At 42.4% G+C, this 21,150-nt stretch overlaps 2 protein-coding genes across 4 annotated transcripts in view; both read left to right on the top strand.

The window, feature by feature from the left end:
• The first annotated feature begins 9,792 nt into the window (after positions 1-9,792).
• The window catches only part of GLB1 (galactosidase beta 1), an 82,720-nt gene continuing 71,362 nt past the window's right edge, over positions 9,793-21,150 (top strand). Inside the window, exon 1 of one of the 2 annotated variants that reach the window (XM_027847821.1) lies at positions 9,793-9,973. In XM_027847821.1, coding sequence (XP_027703622.1) covers positions 9,911-9,973 — 63 coding nt within the window. In that variant the 5' untranslated portion in view covers positions 9,793-9,910. Of the gene's footprint in view, positions 9,974-15,638; positions 15,748-21,150 lie in introns of those variants that run through there. The other variant, XM_027847822.1, reaches the window with a different exon arrangement.
• On the top strand, positions 9,906-15,635 carry TMPPE (transmembrane protein with metallophosphoesterase domain). Of its 2 annotated transcripts, none has more exons than XM_027847823.1 (2): positions 9,906-9,973; positions 14,185-15,635. In XM_027847823.1, exon 2 carries the CDS (start codon positions 14,275-14,277, stop codon positions 15,610-15,612), a length of 1,338 nt encoding a protein of 445 aa, XP_027703624.1. In that variant the 5' UTR covers positions 9,906-9,973; positions 14,185-14,274; the 3' UTR covers positions 15,613-15,635. The 2 variants fall into 2 exon arrangements, with proteins under 2 accessions (XP_027703624.1, XP_027703625.1); XM_027847824.1 differs by lacking the exon at positions 9,906-9,973 and adding an exon at positions 10,222-10,291.

Genomic DNA, 21,150 nt, shown 5'->3' with positions numbered 1-21,150 from the left:
CATGCCAGCCCAAGATGGATGAGAAGAATTTGAATTCAGATTTGGTGGGATCCCAAGACTAAGAGTTTGAATTGCTGTCTTGGTAGCCCTCCCATCAAGGCAATGTGTTTAGAGTTGTAAAAATAAGGGCTTTTCTGTCTTCTGTCCTCTATTTATGTAATGCCATCCCAATTAAGTTACTAAAGAATTATCTTACTGAGTTAGAAAAAAATAATAATAAGGTTCATTTAGAAGAACAAAAAGCCAAGAACTTCAAAGAAACCAGAGGGGAAAAGATGTAAAGGAAGCAGATCCAGTAGCATCCGACTTTAAACCATATTACAAGGTGAGAGCATTCTTGAAGTGTAGAATGAGTCATTTTTTGATTATTTTAAATTAAAATTTTCTTGTATAAATAAAACCCATACAGTCAAGAATAGAAGGAATCTAGAAAACTGGGGAAAAAACTTTCATAGACAATCTCTCAGATAGAATGGGATTGGGTTGGAATATTGCTGTGGTGTAGGAAATGATGAGCTGTTTGATTTAGAAAAACATGGAAAGACTTGGACTTATGAAATAAGATGCTCTCCACCTTCAGAGAAACAGATGACAACTAGAAATAAGCATAGTACAGTCTTAGATATATGTGTATATGAGTTTATTTGTGTTTATATGGGTACATTCATAGACACATGTATGTTTTATATATATATACTTGTATGCACTTAATTGTAGCCTTTGGGGGGAGAGGAAAAATAAAGAGTACACAGCAGAAAACAAAAGAAAACCAACAAGGAAGCAAAGAAAAGCTGGACAGCGTTGAAAACAATATGCAGTATTTATTAAATAGGTTTCCTTGAAATGGAAATTTATTGCTTTATATTGACTCCTCTCTTATGGTCTGCTGTGTACATGGCAATGGTTTTTTTTTCCTTTTCTTATTTTGTACTTAAATTTAAAATAAACTTAAAAACAAAAAAAAAGAAGTTGTCCAAAGCATAGCACTTTTGCACATAGAAAACACTTGATAAATTCTTTATTCATTCATTCATCAATGTATTAAAAACACAAGCGCGGGCAGCCAGGTGGCACAGTGGATAGAGCACTGGCCCTGCAGTTAGGAGGATTTGAGTTCAAATATGACCTCAAACACTTGACAATTACTAGCTGCATGACCCTGGGCAAGTCACTTAACCCCATTGCCTAGCCAAAAACAAACAAACAAACATCCAAACAAAACAACAAAAACAACACAAGCTCGCAGATCCCAGGTTAAGAACTCCTAATAAAGATGGATCCCCAGTTGTGGCCTCCTGACTTCACACACTATTCATTGAATGAGCGGTCTCTCACTCAAAGTGAGAACCTGAAAAGATCTTGGCTTAAAAGGGCCAAGGTCTCCCACTGCATCCTGGGCCACCTCAGGTCGTCCTGATCTTATTTGGCCACTGGACCTAGATGGCTCTGGATGAAAGTGAGGCTGGTGACTTTGCACAGCCCTGCCTCACTTAAATCCAATTCATTTGCAAGTCACTTCATCATCTCCCTGATGTCTTGGTCCAACAGCTGTATGACCCTGGACAAGTCACTTCACCTTTATGTGCCTTAGTTTTCTTATTTAGAAAATAGGAGAATTGAATCTGATGGCCTCAAGGGCCCCTTTTGGCTAGAAATCTCTGACCTGCTGACTTAAGGCTAATAATAGAATAATTAAAACAGTAAATTGACTGATTATGAAACATGGTGTGGTAGGAAGTGGGTTGAGTTGTGAAATAGGAAACTTTATCAAGGTTCTACCAATTGCTAGCAGTGTGACCTTGGGGTCTACCATTGGCAAACCATTCATTTAAGTTCTTTGAGTATCATTTCTCATCTGTAAAATGAGAACAATAAAACTTGCTTTGTTAACTTCATGGGGTTTTTTAAAGGGATATGAATACATTTCACAACGTATAAATGTTATATTAAAATGAACATGAAGAAAAGTTTGTAAGGCAAGCCAGGGCAGGCTTTGGGGCTCTAAGGTCCTGTACTCCATTTAGCTTGCACCACAAAGAGCTAAGACTACATTCTCCATGAGGCACCCATTGCCAGGTCAGCCCCAGACAGAGTGCCTGCAACAGTCTAAGCTGGAGATCAAAAAAAGTGGACCAGAAGGGAATTGGTGGCAACTTCTGAGTTCCCTAGGAAAAGGAGAAGGAATTCATACCTTAAGATCCTGCTTCCATTAAAGCTTTGCAGTTTCCTCCCATAGTATTCACTTGGTTACTAAGGAGATAAGGAGCTATTGAATCCCTGGTTTCCTGACTCTCATTCCAGCACACTAGCTATTGGATTGCTGACTTTCATAATATCAAGATAATGCAATCTTAGAATCAATCATGGGACCGATGGAAAGCCCCACGTGGAGTTATCTTGGTTGCCCTATTGTCTATAGGGAGCCGATTGCTCAAGTCTTGCATGTGAGTCTATCCTAAGGTTTAGAAATCCATACAGGAGAAAATCTTGGGGCCCTCCCAATGTTACCATAATCCATTTCCTACCATTCCCTACCTCTGTTTTTAGAGAGTTACCTTGGGGCTCAGAGACCCAAAGTCACACAGACAGTATATGGTGGAGGTCTTCTAACTCTAGTCAATCAACCAACAAATATTTCTTGTTCTTTTTTTTTAAAATTTATTTTAGACTTAAATATTTAAATACACAATAAGAAAAGAAAAAGAAACATTATAAACTTAAATATTGAAACAAGTACAAAATAAGAAAGAAAAAAATGACCATGTGCACAGTAAAACAAAGAGAGCATTAAAAATATACAGCAATAAATTTCCATTTCAAGAAAGCTTACATAATAAATACTACCATTGTGTTGAGAACTATCCATCTTTGCTTCCTTATAAGTTTTCTTTTGTTCTCTGCTGTGCACTTTTTACTTTGTTTTTTCCTTCTTTTCCCTTCTCCCCCACCAAGGTAACAATTAAGTGCAGATACACACACATATACATACATACACATATAGACATTTATGCACAAAGATGTGTGTGTATATATATATATATATATATATACACACATATATATATATGGATATGTATATATGGATATACATATGATGAGGTCTGGGAGTTAGGGGTGCTGGAGCCCCAAGATCACGAAGCATGGGTCCTGCCCGAAAGAATTCGGTCCAAGCCTTCTTTCTGCCAAAAACAAAGTTTATTAAAGATCCACCCTTGAGGAAAGTAGGAGTCTGCAAGTATTGGCTAGATTGTAAAAATCTGAGCAGTGGCTAGATTATAAGAATTCAATCATCTTAATGGAGATGAGATGGACTTTATATACAGAAAGACTATGGGAGGGAGAACTCCAGGGGTGGCCAAGGGAGAATGGAGCCTAGATAGGATTAAGGGTGGGAAATGGGGGGGGCCCACAGGGAGGTAAGACAATGGAGGGCCAGTCTAGGTTAAGGGTGATAGAGATTGGGTGTAGCCACAATGAAAGGCCAGTTGATGGGATTATAGCCTCAGGGGAACGCCAGAGATTAGGCCAAGTGGGAAAGTCCAGGGTTTTTCCTTTTTGGGGTCTAGCTCCCATCCTCATCACATACACACATATATACATACATACACCCATATATACATACTTACAGATACATATACTTAGATATCTATAATCATACTCATATAGGGACATATACATTCATATACATCTATGTAAGACCATACTATACTTATTTGCCCTCTATTTCTCTGAGAGTGGATAACGTCTTCCTTTATAAGTCTAAGTCTTTCCATATTTTTCCAAATCCACGAACTCATAATTTCCTACACCAGAGCGATATTCCAACCTTGTACTGTCTAGTTATTTTAAATAGTCCAAAACAACATTGATGAATGTGGCTGACACATAGTGTATGGTTTCCCTATTTTTCTCTTTTGATTAAATCTATTTTAGCATTAACTTTCTCCAGGATAATGATTACCACCCCTGCTCCTTTTCCCCTAACAAATTCTATTCCTGATTTTTATTTTATGTTTGTGTGTATCTTTTATTTCCTATCCCTCCTGACTCCTCTACTTTACTTCTACCTGGTACCTTGCCCTCCTATTACTTAACCTACCCCCCTCACCCAAGATCCTTCCTTAACCTTCCATTCCCATTAATCTAAACATGCTTCTATACCCCACTTTAACCTATCCCCTTCTCTTCCCTTCTAGGGATCCCTCCTCTATCCCTTCCCCTCTCCCTGTCACTTCAGTTCCTTCTAAATATAGATTTTTATACTCTTCTAGGTATATATGTATCATTCCCACTTGAATCCATTCCCGATGAAAGTAGGTTTCCAGAACTACCAGCCCTCCTCCCCCATCTAATTCTTCTAAGTTGGTTCTTCCTCTCACACCTCATTTGTATAAGATAATTACTCTTTTTAGCTGTTCCTACACGGTTTTACTTTTTATAATCATATCATATTCAGGTCTACCCTAATCTTTCTTATGAACTACCTAATTACTAATAACAATCTTAGACATGTGTTTTACATTTCCTCATATAAAAGGTAACATTCTGCCCTTATTGACTCCCTTGTAACTAGTCTTTGGTATGTACCTTCTATTTCTCTTGGCTCTTCTATGTCAAATCTTCTATTAAGTTCAGTTTATTTTTTAAACAAAATCCTGAAAGTCTGACAATTCATTAAATGTCCATTTGTTTTTTTCATTCAGATCAACAAATATTTCTGAAGCACTTGCTATATTCCAGGCGTTGTCAGGGGCTCCAATACACTCTCAAATGGATTTTTGAGCTCATTGATTTGTACAAGTAGCTCTCTACCAAGATAAAAAAATGAGACAGGCCTTTCACTCAGGTAGCTACTAAGGGAATACAACATGTTCCCAGATAAATCTAAGCAGGATATTTTCAAAATAAATACACAATGATTTGGTGGACTGGGACCAAGGAAGGACTTCCTGAAAGAAGAGGCCTTGGAGTCAAATTAAGTCTTGGAACTAGGCAGCGATGAGGAGATAAGACATTTCAGATATGAAGAAACAGTCTGTGCTGATCACAGAAGCAGGAGATGAAATCTGGCCTGTGGAGAACACTAAGAGGGCCATTTTACCTAGAGAGAAGAATGCTTCGGGGGAATAATGTGTGATCATCCTAAACGAATTGTGTAGTCACTGATGTTTTCTTAAGTTTAGGAGTGATTCCAAGGTCACCCTTTATCCTGTTAGATTTATACTACAATGGTGAGATCAAAGAAAAAAGGGAAGATCTTGGTTTACAGGAGGAAGGAATCTTAGGGATCATCACCCAACGACTTCATTTTACAGATAAGAAAACTAAGGCTCAGAGAGCTTAAATGGCCTCTTTAAAGTCAAAGAGCAGGGAAGCTAGGTGGCATAGTGGATACAGCACCAGCACCTGGATTCAGGAGGACCTGAGTTCAAGTCAGGCCTCAGACACATAACACTTACTAGCTGTGTGACCTTGGGCAAGTCACTTAACCCCATTGCCTAGCCAAAAAAATAAAAACAAAAAACAAAAAAATTTTTAAAAAAATTAAAAAAAAAGTCACAGTGGCAGTCAGAAGCAGTCAGGATTTGAACCTAGGTCTTCTGAATCCAACTGTAATACTCTTTCCAAGTTATTGCACTAAACTGTGCTTTAGCTTACTGAATGCTAATGAACCATTCACAGGGGAGCCCTTTACTTTGCACTCTGGACATTGGTGTGGATAAGCAATCACCTGCCTTGAGACTCTTACTTCTATGACATCATTTGTGAGTAGGGGTCAGGTTCACTTTTTAAAAATCTCATACTTTGTGCCAAGTTTGGCTTCTTTTTGTTTGAGATTGTGAGATTCTACTTGTGTGTTGATTTTACTACCATTTTTATAATTAATTTTCCTTTACATTTTTTTTTAGCTACTGGCTTGCTGTTGCTTTGAGATGCCATGCTTGCGTGGCCTTTAGTTTTCTCATCTGGGAAATGGGCGCTTAGCCCAGGTATTGTGCACTTACAGAGAGCATGTGGTGTGATGGGTAGTGAGCCAACCTTAAAGCCAGGAAAATCTAGGTTTAAATCCTGCCTCTGACAACTATTGGCTGTGGGATTCTGAGCAAGTTTCTTAATTTCCAGTGCCCTAGGCAACTCCCTTATTCTATAATTAAAAACGAGTTCGTTTACCTCCTGGGAATTCTCTACCCTCTATCAAAACAAAGTTTTTTTAAATAGTTACTGAATAGGCTGGAGCAGTCAATGGGTAACATTAAATGACCACTATATGAGCCTCATTTGACTGTACACGGGCTTTGTATAATAGCTATGTTCTTGGAAAATGGCTTTCAAGAGACAGTGTGGCACATAAGAAAGGCTCATCTGCTGACCAGTGGGTCACTTTGGGCAATCCACTTCAGTTCTCATGAATAATGGGGTTCTGCTAAGTGATCTTCAAGGTCCCCTCCAGCTGAGGCACAGTGGCTAGAGAGCTGTTCTTGGAGGCAGAGTTCAAATCTTGCCCTCAACACTCACTAACTTTGTTCTAAGTAAGTGACTTGACCTCTTTCAGCCTCAATTTTCTTAGCTGTAAAATGGGAACAATAAGAACTTTTACCTTACAGGGTGGTTGAGAGTATCAAATAAGAGATATGCTACTTCAAAGCATTACATAAATGCCAGATACTATTAATCTAATTATCACTTATTAATTAATTAATACTATTAATTCCTGCAATGATTTAACTCTGAATCTAATTTTTGTAAATAGAATTCTGTTTTAAAATGCATGGAGAGGGGCAGCTAGGTGGTGCAGTAGATAGAGCACTGGCCCTGAACTCAGTCAGGAGGACCTGAGTTTAAATCCAGCCTCAGACACATAACACTTACTAGCTGTGTGACCCTGGGCAAGTCCCTTAACCCCAATTACCTCACCAAAAAAATAAAATAAAATAAAATGCATGGAGAGGGGGAGACGTTGCTAGTTAATAAATATATTGACAATATATTTTTTTGAATTAAGGTGATTTATGAGACAACTCAGAGAGGAAAGCTGAACTTTTTTTCCAGTTATTTTTCTTTCTTTCTTTCTTTTTGCTTCACTATACGTATTTATATATATATATATATATATATATATATATATATATATATATTTGTTTTTAGATTTCAGCATTCACTTCTATAAGATTTTGAGTTCTAAATTTTCCCTACTTCCCTCTCCTCTCCCCTCCCCAAGATGGTATGCAATCTGATATAGGTTTTACATACACATTCATAATAAACATATTTTCACAACAGTCATGTTGTAAAGAAGAATTAGGACCAAAGGGAAAACCCACTAGAATGAAGAAACAAAAAAAAAAAGAGAGAGAGAGAAAATAATATGCTTCCATCTGTATTCAGACTCCATAGTTCTTTCTCTGGATGTGCATAGGGTTTTCCATCATAAGTCTTTTCCTGCAATGTCTTAGATCCTCGCAATTCTGAGAAGAGCTAAGCCTATCAAAGTTACTGTTACTGTGTACAATGTTCTTCTGGTTCTGCTCACTTCACCCAGCATCAATTCATGTAAGTCGTTCCAGGTTTTTCTGAAGTCTGCCTGCTCATCATTTCTTATAGCACAATAGTATTCCATTACATTCATATACCACAACTTGTTCAGCCATTCTCCATTTGATGGGCATCCTCTCAATTTCCAATTCTTTGCCACCACAGAAAGAGCTGCTATAAATATTTTTGTACATGTGGGTCCTTTTCCCATTTGTATGATCTGTTTGTGATACAGCTCTAGAAGTGCTATCGCTGGGTCAAAGGATATGCACATTTTTATAGCCCTTTGGGCTATAAATTGCTCTCCAAAATGGTTGGATCATTTCACAGCTCCACCAACAATGCATTAGTGTTCCAATTTTCTCACATCTTCTCTAACATTTATCATTTTCCTGTTTTGTTAGTTGGTCAGTCTGATAGGCGTAATGTGGTACCTCAGAGTTGTTTTGATCTGCATTTCTCTAATCAATAGTGATTTAGAGCATTTTTTCATATGACTACAGATGGCTTTAATTTCTTCATCTGAGAACTGCCAATTTGATTGTCTCAGTACAAAAGAGGGTAAGTTTATGATCTTTGGCCTTGTGATTGCATTCTCCTTGAGGAGACATACCTGAAAAAAAGGCAAATGGACAGATAATGACAACTCAAAATTACAAGCAATGATAATAGCTGGCATTTACATAGCCCTTTAGGGTAACAAAGAGCTTTACAAATATCCTTTATTGTCATCACAGTGACCTTGGGAAGTAGGTGTTATTATTATCCTCAGTTTACAGATGAGGAAACTGAGACAAGAGGTTAAGTAAAGGGTCACAAAGCTAGTAAGTGTCTGAGGCTGGATTTCAACTCAGGTCTTCCTGACTCCACATTCTAGCACTTTATCCACTTTGCCACTTAGCTTCCTCAATGAGAAATGAATGTGGTACAAGTTTACTGAGGCCTAATGCTCTTTCTATCTACTGCACCATCTAACTGCCCAACTGCAACTGTTTAGATAAGTGGGGCAGGGGCTATAAAAAGTAGTACTGCCAAGAGATATAGAAGGATAATGGTACCCTCAATAGAATTTTCAGTTCAGTTGTTTCAGTCACATCTGACTTCATGACTCCAACTGGGGTTTTCTTGGCAAAGATACTAGAGTGGTTTGCCATTTCCTTCTCCAGCTCATTTTACACATGAGGAAACTGAGGCCAAGAGGGTTAAGTGACTTGTTCAGAATCACATAACTAGTAAGTGTCTGAAACTGAATCTGAATTAAAAAGTTTTCCTGACTCCAATCCTAGTACTCTATCCAGCGTGCTACCTACGTGCCATATTTTGACGACTTTCAATATAATTAGTCTCCTTTGCAATCCTATGCATTTTATGCATTTAAAAAACATTATTTTGGGAAGGTTTCATCAGATACTGTCCAACGGGGCCATAATACCAAAAAAAAAAAAAAAAGTGAAGAACTGTGCTCTAGTTCAATTTCTCCCTCCACCTCCTCCATTTTACACATGATGAAACTAACGCCCAAGTATATCCCACAATGCAAAATCCACAGTCTGTGAAAAGATTGGCTGAAATCTTCGGCAGAGATGGTCGCTAAGGCTCATGTATAAGAAAGGGTAGATCATAAATTTCAAATGCTATAATAACCCAGCAGTTTATGCATACTAGAGTACTAGTACTATATACTATATATTAGTAGTATACTTAGAGACTAGTATAATTAGACGAAGAGTGGTACCAGTCGGTCATGCTACAAGCATTTATTAAGTGCCTGCTATGTGCCAGGAGCTGTGCTAAGTCCAGGACCAACTGGACAAGAAGACAAGCCCGGACTTTTTTTTTTGACTTGTGAATGATGATGTCTGAACCCCTAGTATTTCCACTTTTTCAACCCTAGGCTTTCACTTTAGGGCCAAAGGGTGGGGTCCAAGTCACCAAATGTTATTTGAAGGTAGGAGACTGCTTGATAAGCAAAGTCAGAAAGCCCTCAGCAAGGTCGAAATATCTGTACAAATGCACTTCTCCGCCCTCTTCCTCCAGGGGATGCCGTCACGTGTCCCACGTGGAGCTCAGGAGCTGAACATAAAACAACAAACAAACAAAAACAATCCCACCCCCATCTCGCTCTTGCTGTCAGCCCCTCGGCCAGTGGGGCCGCGCTGGTGATGCAAGCACGGCTGACAGCGGCTGGGGGTATGTAAGCAGCGGTAGGCTGGCCACGGGGCTAGAAGGAGGAGGCGGAGGTGACTAGCTGGAGGAGGAGGAGACTCGCCGGGAGAGGCCGGCTCGGGGCTGGGGCTAGAGTGCAATCTGGTGACTCAGGGCGGGCCCCGCAGGGCTCCTCTTGCTCGCACTGCTGGGCTCGCGTGGCCCGGCAGTCATGACTCGTCGGGAGCTCTGGTGTTTCCTGCTTCTGCAGCCGCTGTTGACTGCCGGTCTGCAGGTAGTGTGCTCGGAGGGGAGGGGGCCGGCCTGAGGCCCAGGTTGTAGCAGGAGCGGCGGCAGCTGCTCCTGCTCGGCCAAGCCACCCCCTCCCAACACCTCCTCATCTGGGTTTTCTTCCGGGACCCCACGCGAAGGGTCTGTCGCGCCGTTTGTGCGTGGTTGGGCAGGACGCAGTGTTCCCCTGCCGGGTGTGTGTGGTACGTGTTGTGTTGGTGCTTGCGTGGTGGTGCAGGCAGATGCTGCAGACGGGTGCAGAGGGCTGGCTCGCTGCTCGCATCTCCTGGCTGCTTCTGGAGACAGGGTGCCGGGCTCCCAGGTGAGCTGCAAGCTGGAGGCTGGGGACTGGCGGCCGGCTTCTCCCCGCTCCTCTTCCTCGCGTTTCCCTCTAGGAAGGCTGGCGGTCCCGGACTTGCCCCCGACTCTGCCTGCCTGTCCCCGGCCCAGGAGACTTTTGCTTTCCCTCCGCACTCCCCTGCGCAATGGGCAGCGGTTGGGGTGGGGGTGGGGAGATGGAGGACGCTTTCTTACGCCTGGGGCCTGGATGGGGTTTGGGTTGTTTGCCGGGGCAGAGCTGCTTCCCGCTCCTCGCATTTCTTTCTTTGCCCGGGGTTAGGGAGGGCTGTGCAGCCTGGGGTTGGTCCTTACCATGCGCATATTTCCATACTCTGCGCTTGCTTCTTTCTCTGTGTTGGAAAGATCGAGTCAATTTCCTGCTTGGCCCCGGGGGAGGCTGGGCTGGGTAAAGGAAGTGGGGGTCCTTCTAGCATCTTAGCCCTCCGGAGCCTTTGCGGAAGTCGGTGGCAGGAAATCCCCTCCTAGGCTCATGGGGTCAGTGCTGCCCGGCCCCTTGGGCCAACCCCTCCTTTAACAGGTGGGGAAACTGAGGCAAGAAGCCCGGCGACTTGCCCAAGAAGTGGTAGCCTATTTCCACCCAGGGTGCGCTTTGGTTTGCTTGGTTTCCCAGTGGGCATTTCCCATCTTTGTCCCAGAAGTTCTCGGATGAGTGCTTTTAAGCACTTTTAAGTACTTAATACCCACCCCCAGTTGGCCAGCTCAGCTCTGCCCACTGATCGGCAGGCTTGCCATGGTTTGAGCAGGAGTTTTCAGTTGGGTGACCAGATGTGGGCCAAATTCACCATTGTGTACAGTCAGAGAATGCTAAGATAGGGTGTGAGATGCATTTCTGCCGTAAAAGAAGTCATACAAGAAAAAGGCGTACAAGTCACCTTGAAACCTGGGCTTGTTAAACATAGTACGGAGAGAAGCCTGGATCATTGAGTCATCAGGTGGGAGGTGAGATGCATTATTGCTTGTGGATGACTGATCTTGGCCTCCAGGATCGGAGCTGGGGAGGAAAGAATCATCCACCCACCTTTTGGTTGGAGAATGAGTGGGTGAACTCCCACAACCCCTGCTTACTGTGTTTTCTGTTGGGAGAATATGAAGGAATTCTTTAGCCTGAAAGTAATGGGACATCATGTTTTTTATGAAGCAGAATTGAGTTGAATAAAATTTCACTTTTTGGTAATTATTCAGGACACCTTGCATATCCAGTTTAAAAATGTTTGGTAAAAGGCACAGAACTCTAAAAGCAGGGTTAGCAGCAGTATTATTAAAAAATTTTTTTTATTTTGTTAAATATATTTTCCAATTTACATTAAAATTTTTTTAACATTCTTTTTTTTAGAATTTTGAATTCGGAATTCTCTTCCTCCCTCAGGTCCCTTCCCCACCCATTGAAAAGGTAATCAGTATGTTAAGAAATTTTTTTAAAATAAAAAAAAATATGGAAAAAATCGTTCAAGAATTAGGGGCAGCTAGGTGGTGCAGTGGATAGAACTCCAGCCTTGGGAGTCAGGAGAACCTGAGTTCAAATGCAGCCTCAGACACTTGACAGTTACTAGCAGTGTGACCCTGGGCAAGCCACTTAACCCCAATTGCCTCACCAAAAAGCAAAAAAAAAAAAAAAAAGAAAAAAAAATTCTGAGGCAGGAGGGTCTTAATTTGGTATCCCTGCATAGATTTTTAGAGAGGGTATCCATGTACTTGGATAAGGCAAAAATTACATGTTTATTTTCACTTACCTCTAACAGAGTTTTAACATTTCTATCAATTATTTAAAAACATTGTTGTGGGAAGGGGCTTCACCAGAATGGCAAAGGGGTCTGTGACCCTGGACTAAGGGAAGGGCAATTTAAAAGCTGGGAATTAGCCCAAATAAAATCAAATGAGATAATAGTTAAAGCATGTGCCTGGCTTTGTAAATTTATATATACATATCTATATATACACACATTTATTTAGAAAAGCACATGCTTGGCCCTGTAAATTTACATATATGTATATATTTATTTATAAAATTACATGCCTAAAGCTTCTAATTTTACATATATTTTTATTTCTAAAAGCATATACCCATCACTGTAAATTTAAATGTATTTATTTATAAAAACACATGCCAGGCACCATAAATTTCATGTATTTATTTACAAAAGCACATGCCTGGCACTGTGAAGATGCATGTATGCATGCATATTTATATGTGCATATGTATATGTGTATGTGTATTCCCCATGTAGCCTCCAGCTCCTTGAGAATTCCCTATCTGGCTGGTCAGGATCCTCCCAGGGGCTTTTAGATTGCAAGGTACAAGACCAGTGATGAGTTCCAAGGTTCAAGACCAGTTTGCTATCAGCAAACTACAGGCCATGTGAATGCAGGTCATGTGAATGCTGTGAACTGGCTTCTTCTAACTCATAAGACTTTAAGATATTAAAATAGTCAGCTGCAAAATTACCACCCCCACTTAAATATATAATTTCCTATGATTTCAGCATAGGAAAATTTGAAAACCAGCAGTCTAATTTTGTCCTTGGGAACATTCTAGCTTACTTTAAGGAGATCACAGGGATATAGATTGAGAGTTGGAGGGGACCTCAGAACTCATCTAATCCAAAAAAGTATTTTACAGATGAGGAAACTGAGGCATAGTCATTAGATAAATGACTTAATAAATGAGACATTTATTAAACCCCTGCTCTGTGCCAGGCCAGAGAATATGTGAATCGCCCAAGGTCAGATGGGTCATGATCAGAGAAAGGACCTCTAAGGTCTTCTAGCCTGTCCCCCTCCATTCTTTTTTTTCCCTGGCGAGGCAGTTGGGGTTGGGTGACTTGCCCAGGGTCACACAGCTAGTAAGTGTCAAGTGTCTGATCTGAGACCAGATTTGAAGGTCATGCACTACCTACCAGCCCCATCTCCTCCCTTTTACAGATAAGAAACTGAGGAGTTAACTGATTTGCCGAGAGTTACAGTCTGAGTGTCTGAGGTGGGATTTGAACCTAGGTCTTACTGATTCCAAGCCCAGCATTCTGTCCATTATACCAAATAACAGGTTCTAGATTTGGACTTGGGTGCTCTGACTTCAAATCCATGACTTTTTCCCCTGCACATAAGGGGAAAGGTCCTAATTAAGGTGACAACATAGGTTCAAACAATTTAGAACTCTGCTTAGGCCACACTTAGTTACCTTGAAGTGCAAATAGACCATAGGAGGCAAGTGTAGAGCCCCTGTTTCATTTGTTACCTTTTAAGGTATCACTCTGCTTTGAATTTTATTCAGTAATATTAATAGAAGATTTTTTTTTAAGGTTTACACATCACTTTTCATCACCTTGTCTTTTTTCCTTTCAACAACTCTATGAGGAAGGGGCTATTATACTCCTCCATTTTGAGGAGACTGAGTCCGAGAGAATTTAAGGGATTTGAACAGGGTCATACAGGTATTAAATATCTGAGGTAGGATTTGAATCCAGGTCTTCTGATTTTAAACTCAATATTCTCTATACCTCTCAGACTACTCCTGCCAGCTATATTTTTCAAAGGGGTCTTTGAGCCTACCTCTGTGTAGAAAGCACTGCAATCTCATCCTGAAAATTTCATTCTAGTAGGCATCATGGTGGCCCTCACATTCACATAGTGACTTGGACAGACTGCTCTAGCATTTTGCGTGTGTGTGTGTGTGTGTGTGTGTGTGTGTGTGTATGTGTGTGTGTTCATTTTTCAATCATAAAGTCCTAACAACTGCCTGCTGCCTCTCTTTGTGGAATTCAGGATAGGGGAGGGTAGGATTTGGGCAGATTTCCTATTGTGTAGGGGAAAGGGATACTTGGATATTGAAAAAGAGCTGACGAAGGTTCCTGGTTGCAGGCAGACCCGACCTGGACGCATCTTCCCAGCTGGACTGCTGCCTGAAGGACCTCCTACCATTTGGACATCTCTCTCTGGGGAGCAGAAACAATGATTGTCCTCAGACAGCTGTCCCTGGAAGCAAAGGCCGCCTTGGCTGCGGCTGGAGTCTTCTTTTCCATGATGGTATCCCGGACCTACCTGTCGGGAAACCTGGAGATTGGGGTGCGGCGCTGGCTGTTCAGGCTACAGCTGGCCCTGTTTGCCAACGCGCTTATGCTGATTGGCTCCATGTACATCTGGAGGAGCACGGTCACTTCCCTGTACCACTCCCCTGCTGTGGAGTGGGGGTGTTTTTGGCCCTGGAAGGTGACTATCTTGGCCTTCCTGGCCTTGGCCCACTCTAGCTTTTTCACCATGCTCTTTCTTGTGGCTGAGGAGCCCTACCTGCTCGCCATGGTGGCCTACTCTAGCCTTGGTGCTTATATTATTATGATTTTCTTCCTCTTTATCCTGGGTTGCATGGAGCAGGGGTACCAGCTCTTGGCCTGGAGGGGGGGCAGGGTCAGCGGAAGCATTGACAAGACCAGGAGGACGGTCCTGAAGCCGGTCCTGGCTGTGGCTGTGACCGCTGTGCTCAGTGTGGTTGGGCTTCTCAATGCCGCCCAGCCTCCAGCAGTGAAGACTGTCCAGGTGCCCATTCACCAGTTGCCGCCGTCGATGAACGATCTGAAGGTCGTGCTCCTCTCAGACATCCACCTAGGCCCCACGGTCGGCAGGACCAAGATGGAGTTGTTTGTGCGCATGGTGGAGGCTCTCAAGCCAGACGTCACTGTGATAGTGGGGGACCTTTCTGACTCCGAGGCCTCCGTCCTCAGGAAGGCCGTGGAGCCCCTGGGCCGGCTGTATTCTCGCCTCGGCACCTACTTTGTCACGGGGAACCACGAGTACTACACATCCGATGTCAACAACTGGTTCGAGCTCCTCAAGTCCCTGAACGTCCAGCCCCTCCACAACGAGAATGTGAAGATCACCGCCTCTGGGACGACATCAGCGAAGAGTCAAGATGACTGGATCTGCTTGGCTGGGGTGGATGACATCGAGGCAGACATCTTGCATTACTCTGGCCACGGCATGGACCTGAACAAAGCTTTGGACGGCTGCAGCCCTGACCGCGCCACCATCTTATTGGCTCACCAGCCCCTGGCGGCCAAGTGGGCCCTTCAGGCCCGGCCGGACATCAACTTGATCCTTTCTGGCCACACCCATGGTGGGCAGATCTTCCCGCTGAATGTGGGAGCTTACTTGCTGAACCCATTCTTTGTCGGGCTGTACAAAGTGGGGCAGAGCACCTTTGTGTATGTCAGTCCGGGGACGGCCTATTATGGGATACCGATGAGACTGGGAAGCCGGGCAGAAATTACAGAGATCATCCTTCGCTCTCCCTGAACAACTTCCCTGCCCTCCCTCTGCCCATCCCCCATTGAGAGGATTTTGTCTACCTTAACCTGTACTGATCTGCCCTCTTTAGCCTTGCAAACAGATGGTGGGCTACCAGCCCGGGTTGAGTTGGAATTGATAATGGTATGATGTGAAGAAATCAGATTTCTTATTTTTCTACATAAGTGGGGAGGGGCAGGTTGGTTAAATATTTATGGGGGAAAGTCATCTTTTCCTATTTATTTGCAAGGCTTGTAATATAATTTATATTGGGATTTGTTAAATTTGTAGGTACTGTTTGTTAGGGGCAGGGAGCTGTTTGGAGCAGACACACTATAATGTCCAAGATCTTTAGATGATGGGGGAATGTTGAATATTCAGCAATATTTTTTTTTTATTAGGACTTTCTTTTCAGGATTTAGCTCAGTTTCCAGGGACTTTTTGATTCAGGACCTTTTTTTAGAAAGAGTTAGTGGGAAGGCCAAAGAGGAAATAGTCTCTCTTCCCAGTTCCATCCATATTTCTATCAGCTACTCTGGAAATGCAACTAATACAAAGACAGAAAAAATCTTGGTTTCCTTATTTTCTATTAAAATCCTGACAGTATCAAATTCTTCCATATAGACCTAGATCTCATAGTCCTCCAAAGTACTTGACTGAAATAATTAACTACCAGTCACCTGTCCTAGAGAGATGTTACCTAATTAACCCTTATCCCTTCAGCTTTTGAAGAAAAAGTACATAAAACCTTGAGTGTTGCAGTTAAAATCTGTTCATAATACGAATACATTTGTATAGCACTTACACTGTATGTAGTGGTTTGGCATACCCTTCATGGTAGGTTGGGTGAATGGTAGTCTTCTCATTTAAAAGTGGCACCTACCTTCCACGATAGGTTGTTATGAGGATAAAATGAAATATTTGTAAAACTCTTTGCAAACCTTAAAGCACTATATAGAGCCTAGTTATTATTATTATTTGCAGAAGAGACTGAGGGCTCAGAGAGGTTCAGATGAACCACCCAGGTTCACATACCTGGAAAATGTGAGGCAGAACTCAGGTACATTGACTAATAGTGCTGGGGCACTCTTTCAATGATCCCAGGCTGCTTTGGCATAGCTGGCTGATTCCCATGCAGTATTTAATTTTTGAATTTACCAGAGCTGGGATTCCTTCCTTCCTTGGGACACCCTTTCAGGTTACTAGCAAACTAATTTATCTTGCCACAGGTTAAATATTCATTGGCTCCGTGGCTCAGGAATTGGGGGTAGGGGACATCTAGTTTCTCAGGGGCATGGTAAGCTGATGAAGGTGACAGATTTTGCCTTCCCCCCCCCCACTTAGCCTCCCAATGATTATTAAGTCAACACTTGAATATGGTTGTTAGCCACTAAGCAAAGACTTATAGGAAGATTCATAGAATCCTAGACTTGCAGCTGGAAAAAGGATCTTAGGTAGGTACAATCCAGTTTCTTCATTTTATGAGGAAACAGGTCCAGGAAAATTAATTCTGGGGAAGTGAGATTTGAACACAGGACCTTGGACTCCCGAATCAGTGTCACGCTTCTACTCTGAGTGTGAAGAATTCTCCCCAAACTCCAGAAAGATTCTCTGCACATTCACGTTAGCCTATCATACCCAGTATGGTCCCCAAATGACCCAATGTCATTTAAATGGGAGCAACTCTGTACTTTGTATTTGTGGGTCCTTTCCCTTCCAAAGCACCCTGAGTTTGGAAGAGCCCTCTGCCAGTGATCCAGTGACTTCTCCAGAGGAAGTCTTTACCAATGCCTACCCATTTAGGAAATAGCCAACCCAACAGCACTGGGTGGGCTCTGGCCCTGTAGGCCTGGATAGCTAATGATCACAGGCATGGTGGGCTTCAGGCCCAGACCCACCCGGCATCTTATTATCAGTGGAGGATCCCAAGGAAGTAGTTACATTGGGTTGAATAGACTGGGGATTTTCGCTTACCCCTTTATTTTCCTGTTGCTTCAAGAGGATTGGCCCCTTGACAGACCATAGGAATTTACCACTATTTGAATGTGCTTCTGAATGGAAACCCAAAAATACGTTTAAAAGCCCTGTTGCCTGGGATCCTTCTCTGAATGTGTAGGATTAGACCTCAGGTACATAAGGAATGTTGGGCAGCTAATCCTGGAGAGAATGTTCTTATTGTGGAGGCCTCTCTGTATGCTGAACAATGTTACTTGTATGTATAAAAATACTTTTTGAGTTTGTTTTACTGTATGCAATTTGATTTTTTAAAAATATCTTTAATGGCTGTTGATGTAAACTCTCCTAAATCTGAAAAAGCTTATTTTCTTAATAGATTTTGAGCTGGAAGGGCCCTTAGAGGACATCTGGACCAATCTTTTACTTTAAACTGAGGACACTTAAGTTTTTAGAGATGAAATGGCCTGCCCATAGCCACCCAGATAGTTAAGTGATTCAAACCCAGATCTTCTGACTTCAAATCCAACTTTCAGTGCCATAGGAAGGTGCATTTTTCTCTTTCCCTTTCTCATCTTCTTCCTGTTAGGGTATCACAATTGGAAAGAGGTATGGTCTACAATCCTGTTTCCCAACTTCAAATGTCCTAGGGACCAGGAAGATAATCTAAAGTCCCCACTGGACCACTCAGCCCACCATGGTCTTAGTGTTCAGGCTCTCAGCAGCTAGGAGTGGTAGAGGGGGAGCGAGAGGGGGTGAAGGAGAAGGAGGGCGACCAGAGCTGGAAAGAAGCCTGAAGCTAGAGTGGGAAAGAGCCACATGCTAGCAGAGGCTTCAGGAAGTGAGGAGCACTGGTAGGAAGAGTTTGGGGGCCCAATCAGAGTCATTGCTTTGTGTGGAGTAGAAAGAAGACGCTACTCAACTCCAGGTAGATACCACCTACAGCCTCCTGTTAATAGAGCAGCCGATGGGGAGCACAGATGTTGGGTGCTCCCTGTGCCTCAGTTTCCTCAAGTGTTACTTTTAAAAGTTTGTTGAATCCAGCAAAGGGATTATTCCTTTAAGGATCCTTGTAGTTCTAAAATACCATGACTGGTGGATGCTTTTCCTTCTTGCTGACATGATGTCCCTGGCATATAGTCGGCACTTAAATGCTGGCTAATTAATGGGGTGAAGAGTCAGACAACAGTTAATTGATCAGCAGCTAGGTGATAAATGGATAGAGCATCTGGCCTGGAGTCAGGAAGACCTGAGTTCAAATACGGCCTTAGAATCTAGTTGTGTGACTCTGGATAAGTCACTTAACCGTGTTTGCCTTAGTTTCCTCATCTATAAAGTGGGCTGGAGAAGGAAATGGCAAACCATCCCATTCTCTCTGCTAAGAAAACCCCAAATGGAGTCACAAAGAGTCTGACATGACTGAAATGACTAACAAACAACAAATTAATTGATCCATATGGGTTGTCATCCTTCAAAAATGTGTAGAATGATAGAATATTCACTTGAGCTTGGCACTAATGTGCATTACCATGTGCAGGGTAAACTTGAGACCATCCATGTCCTTGCAAAGCTTACTGTTTCAAAAGGAGATTGGATCTACATAAAGAGCACATATAAAAAACATAAGTGATTTCAGCCATTAATAAATATATCTATGTAGGTTTTCTTAAAGTGATGAAGATATTTATTACTTTCTTCTTCCATGGAATTCTAGTCCTAAAAAGAGCTTTTTGGGATGATCTTGTCCAGCATCCTCCTCTTACAAATGAGGGAATGAGGGGCTAGAGAGATAAAATTATGATAGTGTTGGCACCATGTAGTGTTTGTTTTCATCTGTTATCCCTTGTATTTTGTTCCTTTCCAAGCATTTGTGCCTGGCTCAGTCTCTTAGGAGTGTCCAGTTAATTGTGCCTCTCTCTACAGCTGTTAGGTCCTTACGTGTTCTTGAATTGTAGAATTTTACACATGGGAGGGACCACAGGGGTCTTTGTCCAATCCCTAAGACGAGGTCATCCCAATTCCAATGGACATTCTGCCCACTACTTCCTTAAAAAATTAATTTAATTTAAATTAAATTAGCTTAAATTAAATTAAAATTAAATTTTAAAAAATTAATTAAAAAATTAAAAAAAAACTTGAATCCCAAATTCTTTCCTCTCTCCAGCCCCTTCTCCACCTATTGAGAAGGCAAGCAATATAATACCCATGATACATGTGAAGTCATGCAAGACCATATTTCCATAGTGCTCACCACTTCCAAGACCCAGTCTTTCCTCTCTTGCCATCTGGCCTTTACAGGATCAAAGAAAATCATAATTGTGAGGGACATGTAGACCAATCCATACTTGAGTGAGAATTCATTCTCTGTCACACCAGTACAAGAAAGGAATCTCACCTGGCAAGTTCTCATGACCGCATTCCCTTGGAGATCTCCGGTGAGGAGGAACTTACGATCTCCCTAAGTGCCCTTTTTCCATGCTGGACAGCTCTCAGTGTTAGGAAGCTGTTTCTCACATCCCACTTAATTAGAATGATGACCATCCATCCATCCATGGTTACTGGTTCTACCTTCTGGAACCAAGAGGAAGAAGGCCAGCCCCTTTAAGGACTTGAAGATGGCTCTCACTCTCTCCGCCCACAGCCGCCATTTGAGTGCATCCAGCTTCCTATGCTCTTCTGCCATGGCTGGGCCTCTGTAGCCTTCGCCTTTCTCACCAGTACTAGCTTTTGTCCCCTGTCTTCTCAGAGGAGTCGCATTAACCCATTTTCTTTGATCTTACTGCCCTCTAATTCTGCTCCTTCCTTGTCCTCATTTATACTTTCCTTTGTAGCATTTACCTTTCAGATTCCTCTGCAGTTCCAGATTTCATCAGCTTATCACTTTCTCAGTCACTCTCATATATGTTGAGAAATGAGTTTCAGAGATTCATGTCAAGGGTGGCCTCAGGAGACTCCCCATGGTAGTTATCCTTTCAAATGCAGGGAGCCTCAGTTGAACCAATCCTTCCTTTGTCCGGAAATTCGTCTTAGTAACTGTCCTTTCTCAGGTTCATGCCTTTGTGGAAAAAGGACATCATGGGAGTTGTGGGGTAGTCTTTGTCAGGCCTGGTGGCTATGGTGGATCCAGACATCCTGTTTTTCCTCTGGTGAGTACAAGAGTTGGTTTTAGGGGTGGGGAACCTGCCCTGGTTTAACTGTGTCTCCAAAGGTCCCTCCCAGATTAGGATGCTATGGCTTTATGGGCAACTAGTCCCATTTGGGATCTTTTTATTAAGCCACCTTCCACCTTCTTCCTCCATAATTTTTCCCTCTTCCCTTCCCCTTGGTTATGAGAACCAGCATGCTTCAGACACAAGTTTCAGAGAATGACCCAGAAATGATCCAGAAGTCATTGTGTCCCATAAGCTGTTTTCTCCGTTAGTCCCATTTACCTTGTACCTACCAGATTCAGTCTGATGGTGCCTCCATCCTGGCTTTTGAACAGCTCATAGGAACTTGCTTTAGTAGTCATGCCAAAATAAATCTTTCTCCTTCATCTGTGATCCAGGTAATCCTGGCACGACCTTATTCCCTTCTGGGTCTTTGTGAAATGGC

The sequence above is a fragment of the Vombatus ursinus genome, unplaced genomic scaffold (genome assembly GCF_900497805.2).
Source record: "Vombatus ursinus unplaced genomic scaffold, bare-nosed wombat genome assembly UNPS02005459.1, whole genome shotgun sequence".
In the NCBI taxonomy this organism is placed as follows: domain Eukaryota; kingdom Metazoa; phylum Chordata; class Mammalia; order Diprotodontia; family Vombatidae; genus Vombatus; species Vombatus ursinus.
Note: the sequence above shows the minus strand (reverse complement) of the source record. Positions and strands in the feature narration are given on the sequence as shown.

Excerpts from the sequence above, each read along its gene's own strand:
- TMPPE (XM_027847823.1), top strand. The coding sequence starts at position 14,275 with ATGATTGTCCTCAGACAGCTGTCCCTGGAAGCAAAGGCCGCCTTGGCT.